The following is a 7,966-nucleotide window of genomic DNA, read 5'->3' as shown; positions in this document are numbered from 1 at the left end:
TGGAGCATGTGTGGTTTCAAGTGTTTGACTGTGATTAAACTGTTCTGAGAGAACACCGACGTGCATCGTTCAAATCTCTACTACTTTGCTGCATTACTGCTGGTAAGTCAACAAATAAAGGAATAATCATTTTCCACTTTGAACCTGTGTCAGTAACTTTGTTATAGAACAACTCATGTTTGTATTGGCACAATAGTAAGCCCATAATGCTTTGTACTTCCCCAACAAAGTGTCTCTGCTGCAGATGCTGCCAGCTCAGGGCTGTTTCCGACAAAGAGTAGATCATTACTACCGATCAGTGTGACCTAGTACAATGGAGCATTCTTATGTTGGATTGTGCAACTAAGAAAGCGGCTCTGAGAGTTATTATAACTTAGTCAGGGCCCATAGTGCTGTGTATGTGTATGTGTGTGTGTGTGTGTGTGTGTGTGAGAGAGTGTGTGTGAGAAAGAGAGAGAGAGGCAGAGAGAGGCAGTGGGGGGGTGTGTGTTTTATGCGTGTGAAAGAGAGAGAGTTGTGTAATCTGTCCATTTTGTTTCTCTCTCTCTCTCTCTCCCCTTTGCACCCCTGGCTGCCAGGCGTCACACCAGTCCATAATAAGGACCCCAAAAAAAGTGATCGAGTGAACGAGAGGGAAAGAGAGGGAAAAACCAGAACCCTTCCCACCCTGAAAAAATCACGGGGAGTGACTGTGACAGGAGGAAGGGGACAGAAGGAGAGGGAGAGAGAGAGAGAGAGAGAGAGAGAGAGAGAGAGCAGCAGAAGAAGAATCCCATTTCTTTTAGGACTGCACAGACTGCGACAGACCACTGAACTGGACTCCTGATCAATATCGGTGATTAGCAGCGGACTGAGAACTGCTGTGGGACCCTCTTCAGGAGCATGAGGCTCGGTTCACTGTTCAGGTAAAACTTGGACTTTTACAGCTGCAACCTGCTGCTTCTCTCAGCCCGAGTGTACACAACACCACATGGGTGGTGGTGGGGGGGGGGGGTTTGCATCCAACTTTGAGCGGACTGTGTGTTCATGTTGACTTTAGTTGTGACTTCTTAAAAAGTTGTTTTTTGCGGAGACGTGTTTTGGCTTTTTACGCACGACGCCTCCTCGTTGCGCACCGGGAGCTGCGCTGCGTGTATGAGAGGAATTTACCCGAAGGCGAGGAGCTTTAGGTCGGAGCTTTCTGTTTCTCCTCCGGGGCTGAGTTTTGTGGGTTTCCTCTCCTGCTCCATGTCTCTCTCCCTCTCGCTCTTCTCCTCTCCCTGCGGCTCGGAGTTTATTCTTCAATGTGCCACTGTAGCTGCAGGGAAACGTGGACCCGGGTAGGGGGTCGTTACTTCGGCCTGAGCGGCTCTGTTATGTCGGACTGTGCGGGACCTTTGTCTGTGTTTTTCGGGGTAATTGTGTAGTCTGGTGTGGGGAAACTTCCAGAGACCACGGCGGTGCACCACACTGGGAAGAAGGGACCAATTACTCTGACTACATGTGGCTTGCGGACTGGTGATGGGCTGGTTCGTGGTGAGCGCTCAATGTCCATCTTAGCAAACCGTTTAGCATCATGTTCAGAATATTTTCCTGCAGCAGTTGTGCTCCACTTGTTTCCAGTACACTTGTCTCGGCTGTGCTGTTGAGGTTGTTGTGACATTTCTGGGCAAATAAGCAGCTGATTTGAAGTTTTTGCTCTTCTGTTCACACCAGTGCACCTCATCATCTGACATTTCTGAATGAGAAATAAACTTAAACACTCATTTAATCCAATTTTCAGAAGCTTGATTTCTCTCAGTGCCTCCTAGTCCTCTGTGTAGAGGTTCAACATGCCCACTAAAGTATAGTTTCATTGCAAATTTAAGGAGCTCTAACCCAAATTAAAGGAGTCAGCACCACCCCACACTGCAAACCTCCTTTCTGAACATCAAACCTCAAATAAAAAGCAGCTTACAGCACAGGATGATTTTGGATGTTGTGACTGATTGCGCCCATGCGGCTGGTGTGTGTGTGTGTGTGTTAAACCACATCCTCAGGGTGTGTACAGATCCAGAGAGGCATGCAGAGAGAAAACATGCTTGCTGTTTAAACCCATTAGTTTGTTAGCACCTGCCAGGCTTCCCCCAGATTGATTGAGATGTTTGCCTGTGAACCTTGAAGGGGAAAAAGAAACTTTTGTTCCCCCCATCTTGAGCCCACACGCCACCTGTAGTGGGAAAGAAAGTGACATAATTGGTTCCTAAAGTGCGATTTGGTCCCTTTTAACACAGTTTTAAGCTAAATGTCCACTGAGGGAAAAGATTTAACAAACAATGAAAGTTTGTGTGAGTTCACGGTTGAGGTCATGGAACAGTTACGTTCTTTATAAAGGAGCTTATTCAACCTGCTGATATTTTACGTCATGCACAGTAAACCTATGTATTTATTTCTCCCTCTCTCCTTCAACTCTCTAGCCTCTATGTGCTGTGGGGATTTGTGGTGGTCACGACATCCGTGACCAAGACTGCGAAAAGGAAGGTGAGTCATTAGCTCATTACAAGGGTCACCAGAGGGGTGAAAGGTGGTGACATGTAAAGCATCAATACACAATTTGCTCAAAGCTGTCTTAAAACATTACTCACATGCACATACTTGGATGAAAAAGCTATCTGGCACTACGCTTGATTCTCCTGTCGATAATAGCTGCAAAGAGATGAGTTGATTTAAGATCCGCGGTCCTGCACTCTGAAGTTCAGCCAGAACTAATCAAGATCACGTCTCCCGAAGATTGTCTCTTTGTGTTCCCCTCACAGCAGCAAAGCAAAAGATTTACTGTTAAGGAGAAAGAATATCACATTATAACTAACTCAGGCTGCTGAAGCATCGTATTAACTTCAGCTGACCTTCTCATTTTATAGGACTTAAGATAAACATCTGTGTTTTTTTGGCTTTGTCATAATGCATTTGTCAGTCCCAGCTTTTAAATGTCTTATTTAGGGTTGACTATAGAGAACTGTCACCTGAATCTGCAGCTCCTGCAGCTTTACAAAGCTTTATAGGGATTCAGGTCATTGTTTAGCTGACCAGTCCATAACTTTTGGACTGCAGCTAGTTTCAGCAGAAAAAAGGCTCTAAAAACAGCAGCGGGACCCAGTGAGAGTCCAGCTGGTCAACACAGTGGAGCTAAAGAGCCAAATATTTCCAACTGGAGTTGGTAGAGGCCAAAAACAGAATAAAAGGATTAATGCTGGACTTACATTAAAGAAAGACTTAAATAAAAAGAATCATTGTGTCTCAAACTTTAAGGAATAAAAGCACAACTACACCATTTTTCAGTAGACCCGGCTGTACTCTGCTCTGCATGCGATAGATGCAGTGATAATGAAGTAAACACACCTTCAGACCCAAGACAATAATCGTCCCCTCACTTTGACCTTTGCATTATTTCACACTTACCATGTTCAAGTCAATGTTCTCTGAAAGGCGCTCAGTTGTTCTTAAGACGAAGCTCCTCACAGCCTGAGTGTGTGTGAGCTGTCAGTGTACATATGTACATATGAATATTGCTTTTTAAATTTGACTTGTTCTAAAGGCCCCGCAGCTGCAGAGGCCCCAGAGAAAATACCAGTATGTTCATTTGTTAAAGAAATTAAATAGCAGGGGTCTACGTGTCTGTCCTGGTCCCGGCCTGGCAGTACAGTGTCGTAGGGGTTTTACCAGTAGCTCCATAGGTCGGCGGTGGCTGCTGCAGGGTCACTGCACAGAGCTCATTAATGGTCCCAGTTATGTGGCAGCTGTGTGTTTGATGTCACTCATTATGACAGGCCGCACCTCCCTACCAGAAACACACACACACTCACAGTCATTAGGCCTGTCTACCTCAAACCCCCCCCACCACCACCTCCAGTCTCTCTCACCCTTTTCCTTTTCTCCAACTCTTTCACCTCTTTGCTCTCACAAAGAGACAGGAGCTCCTTTCATCTGGACAATACAGTATGAGAGTGAACAAGAACGTACACCAAACCACAAACACACACACACATTCACACACAGGTCTGCTACTTACACCTGTCCACCCCCCCACCCCCCCCCCACCCCCCACCCCCCCCCACCCCACCCCATCCACAAACAGTTTGTACAGTGTGTTTACTTGCACATTTAGACACTCAGAGAGGGTGGGGGCAGAGAAGTGAAGCACAGATTTTATGTTTTGGTTCTTGAATGGAAACTTTTGTTCAGCTCTCATGTTTGCTGCTCTGCCAACCGGGCCAGTGCTTCACTTATGAAACAAGAGGAGAATCATTTATCTAGAGCCACAGCGGAAGACATCACACCACGACCTGGCGCCCACATACATGAACTCACAAACACACATATATACAGACACAGATGTGCTGCCAAACTAGCCCTGATTATGTTGTTTCGGTTTGTGTGACAGCAATTCTAGTAAATTTATATCCAGCCGCTCCTAAGCTGCTGGCAGGTGGACGCGTCTCCATTAAGCTGAATGAAGTATAAGGATTTCAGGATTCATATTCTGGCCTCAGAGGAAGGAAACTCACGAGACTGCAGCTCATCAGTGATCTCAGTCACTGTGAAGAAATAAGCCTCTTCATAGATTTCAGATTTTGTCACGGCAACATTTTTGCTAAGTTAAGTACTTCTTTAAAATATTGCCAGAGTTTGCTCTTTTCACCCTTTTAAGTCAAAGATACTGTTGTACTTACTTAACTGATTTAACAAAGTGCAGACATGCTGAAAGGTGACTTTTTAATCCCATTTTTACAAAGTGACATCACTGCAAATGCAACGCCTGCACGCTAACTCCAAGCCAAACACTTATTAAAATATGATTAGTGTTATATTTTATCCAACTTGATTCTTCATCAGGTCACAGTATTTCAAAGTTAGATGATGCACCTACTGAACATACCAGTAGGCTGTCAGACTCTGTGATTGTGCCTGATAGTGGCCTCACACATGACCTTTGATCGTTTAATTGAATCCACTTTGGGTTTTATACAGAACTAGAAGGTGCTGAAGTTGTAGTCGATATGTCATCCAGTGTCTCTCTCTCTCCCTCTCTGTCTGTCTGTGTGCGTCAGGTGAGCGGCCGAAGGTCCAGACAAGTGTTTGAGGCCGAGCATGTGGAGGGGGTTTGGTCTGTGTGGGGGGAGTGGTCACAGTGCTCTCAGACCTGCGGTGTTGGCGTCTCACAGAGGAGAAGGACGTGCTTACCTCCTCCACCTCCACAGACCCCTCCCCTCTCCCACTCTCCTCCTAACTGGGCAGGCTATCTACCAGGGGGCATAGGAGGTCCTGTCATCTCACCTGTGCGCCCCTACTACCCTCCTCGCTACCCTGGGCAACACCCATCTTATCAATCCCCGCCAGCATCCACCAATCAAATTTCAGGGCTGCCTCTGTATCGCAATACCCCCAACGAAGGAGGAGGAGCTCCTGTACCCGCGCAGACAAATCCATCGCCTCCTATTTACCAACCCGAGTTCCCCCCAAACAATCAAGAGCATGTGTCTGTTTATCGTCCACCATATCGAGCTCCTTCACATGGCTACAACCAGCCGGCACGTGTCATCAGGAGACCAGCCAATCCAGGAGCAGCAAGGGGCGTCGGAGGCGGGAGCAGAAGGTCGGTCTCCACCAATCAAGAGGGTCTGCCTGCAAGGAGGTGGGTGAGACCAGATAATTGGGGACTCTAAAAACAATATTCCTCGAGAGTTCTTTTGCATAATAAAAGTTTTTTTCTTAAAGTCAAAGCCAGTTGATGATACAGAAACACTGATTTAGCTAATTACAAGAAACTAAATTTGCTTTGCTCAGCGCCCCGAGTTTAACCTTTCCAGGAAAATGTCACAGAGGAAGTGAGTTTTTGTTTCAGGCAGTAGCAACTGTGGTTTGTTTAGAATACATATAAAACCTCCGTTGTCAGGATGAGTGGCGACATCCACCACATATGAGCCGACTAAAAGAAAAAAAAATTGCTTTGTAACTCATCACTATGTTGGTGCCGCAGCTTAGTAAACTCTGTCATGTCTATGTCTTGGGGATTTGTTGCAGTAAAGCGATGATTCATCAGCCAAAAAAAAAAAAAAATGCTGATTCTACAGTGTACAACCCCACGAACTGTGGGATTCATTCAGGTGCTATTAGTTAAAGTTCTGACACTGTTTAAACTTTAAAGGTTTGTTAGGATATTTAAAGTTTTGGATGCTCGAGTTATGCCCATCTTGTTGTGTTAATACTTATTACTTGTGATCTGAATGTGATGTGTATTCGCTTTTCGTCTCTTTGAATCGCAGGTCTTCCACTATCCGTCCAGGCCAGTTTGGCTACGGAAAAGTTCCCTTCTCGTTACCTCTGCATCGCCCCAACCGCCAGGCTCGCCACACTGTTAACGGCACTGACGCTGCAACTCTGCCGCCTGGCCTAGCTGTCAGTGAGGATGAGGCAGATAACAGGAGGAGGGAGGAGGAGGAGAAAGGGGATGAGGGAGGACACTTGGAGGCAGCGAGGAGGGAGGAGGAGGAGCAGGAGAACACAGAGTCACCTGCTGCTGAGGAGGTGCCCACAGTGACCACCGCGACTGGCAGCCCAAATCGCCAGCGTGACAGAGCATTACAGCCTCACACAGATCATGGACGAGGGAGAATGCGAGTCCCACCCTCTCACACCTTCTCCCGCTCCTCAGCGCCATCAGTATTCAACCGTCGCCACTTTGACTGGCAATCTGTCACCGCTCCGCCACCTCCCATTTCTCCTCTCTCACGCCCCAACTCCCCTGCTGTTGCTTCCCGGTTTTCCTCCCCTCTCCACCGCTCCAGCTCTCTGCACAGTGACAGGGATCTCCAGCCAGGCTACACCCCTCAAGTCCCACCATCCGGCAACGTCTACCCGCTGCAGCACCCCCACGTCCCACACCTGGGAGTCGAATCAGGCAGGGATGGAGGAAGAGGAGGTCCTCCACTATACAAATGCTCTGGGCCAGAGAAGGAGTACCGCAGGTGCTCCTCACAGGTAAAATACAGAAGTAAAGGAATATTCCACTTAATTTACGGCCTTTGCACATTTTAATAATTCATAGAACGTCTCCAAACCACCTCTGCCTTATTCAGCCTGCAGCCATGCTGGATTTGTATGCATGCCATGGAGTAAAGGGAGCGGTGAGGCAGGTGTAAACCGAGGAGTTGAAGGTTAGCAGAGTGTAGTTGATAGGTAGAGCATTCCCCAGCTGCAACACTACTTTCTTGTCAAAAAGCACTCAGATGGAAACTGGAGGCCACTGCGTCTGCTACTCCAAGGCGTGTGTGTGTATTCAGGGTAACAACCAGAGCACACACCTCAGATGTGAAGCTGTACGCGCGATAGAACTCGTGTGTGTGCGTCCAGTATCTCTGTGAGTGATTGCACATGTGTGTGAGTCAGTAAGTGCTTGTGTGCGAGTTGATGTAATGTCCTGTTTGTCATGGGGCCTGCGACGGTGACTGAGCCAGCGAGCTCTCAGTGCAGCTCAGCGAGGGCATTATCAGTAGCAAAGTATGCGTTAATGCTGCCAGGAGGAGCAGCCAGAGACACAGGCAGACAGGACAGTAACTCAGGTGAGAAACTGACGTTGATCTCGCAGTAACTCAGGTTTCACTGAGACAGGAATGCAATGCTTGATTTCACTCAATTAAATGTGACATTGAGAGTGAATGTAGTCGAGGGTTTTTCAGTTACACAGCGAGTTTTCAGCGATCAGCGGTTTCTCCCGAGAACTGTTACCACTATTTTCTTATAGCAATAAAAACATAGAGTAATATATTAAAACCTAAAAAAGCAGCACGTCAGCCATTTCTCAGCAAACTCTCCATAGTTGATCACTGTGTCAGACTGACTGCACCTGTCCTGGAAAACGTGACACATTCCATATATGTTAATCAAAATCAGCTTGCATCAGTGCAGTAGTATCTCACTTGGCTAGCTCGCACATTTTCCACTTTTTGAG

At 46.9% G+C, this 7,966-nt stretch overlaps 1 protein-coding gene across 2 annotated transcripts in view; it reads left to right on the top strand.

Moving 5' to 3' along the window:
• The first annotated feature begins 555 nt into the window (after window positions 1–555).
• The window catches only part of adamtsl4 (ADAMTS-like 4), a 29,101-nt gene continuing 21,690 nt past the window's right edge, over window positions 556–7,966 (top strand). For both annotated transcript variants that reach the window (XR_003299581.1, XM_026371372.1), the window contains exons 1-4: window positions 556–905; window positions 2,436–2,499; window positions 5,067–5,650; window positions 6,282–6,996. Coding sequence is in view for 1 of the 2 variants with exons in the window: in XM_026371372.1 (XP_026227157.1) it covers window positions 883–905; window positions 2,436–2,499; window positions 5,067–5,650; window positions 6,282–6,996 (1,386 nt within the window). In the remaining variant the exon portion in view is untranslated. The remainder of the gene's footprint in view (window positions 906–2,435; window positions 2,500–5,066; window positions 5,651–6,281; window positions 6,997–7,966) is intronic.

The sequence above is a fragment of the Anabas testudineus genome, chromosome 16, assembly GCF_900324465.2.
Source record: "Anabas testudineus chromosome 16, fAnaTes1.2, whole genome shotgun sequence".
Classification (NCBI taxonomy): Eukaryota; Metazoa; Chordata; class Actinopteri; order Anabantiformes; family Anabantidae; genus Anabas; species Anabas testudineus.
This window is presented reverse-complemented; position numbering and strand designations above follow the sequence as displayed.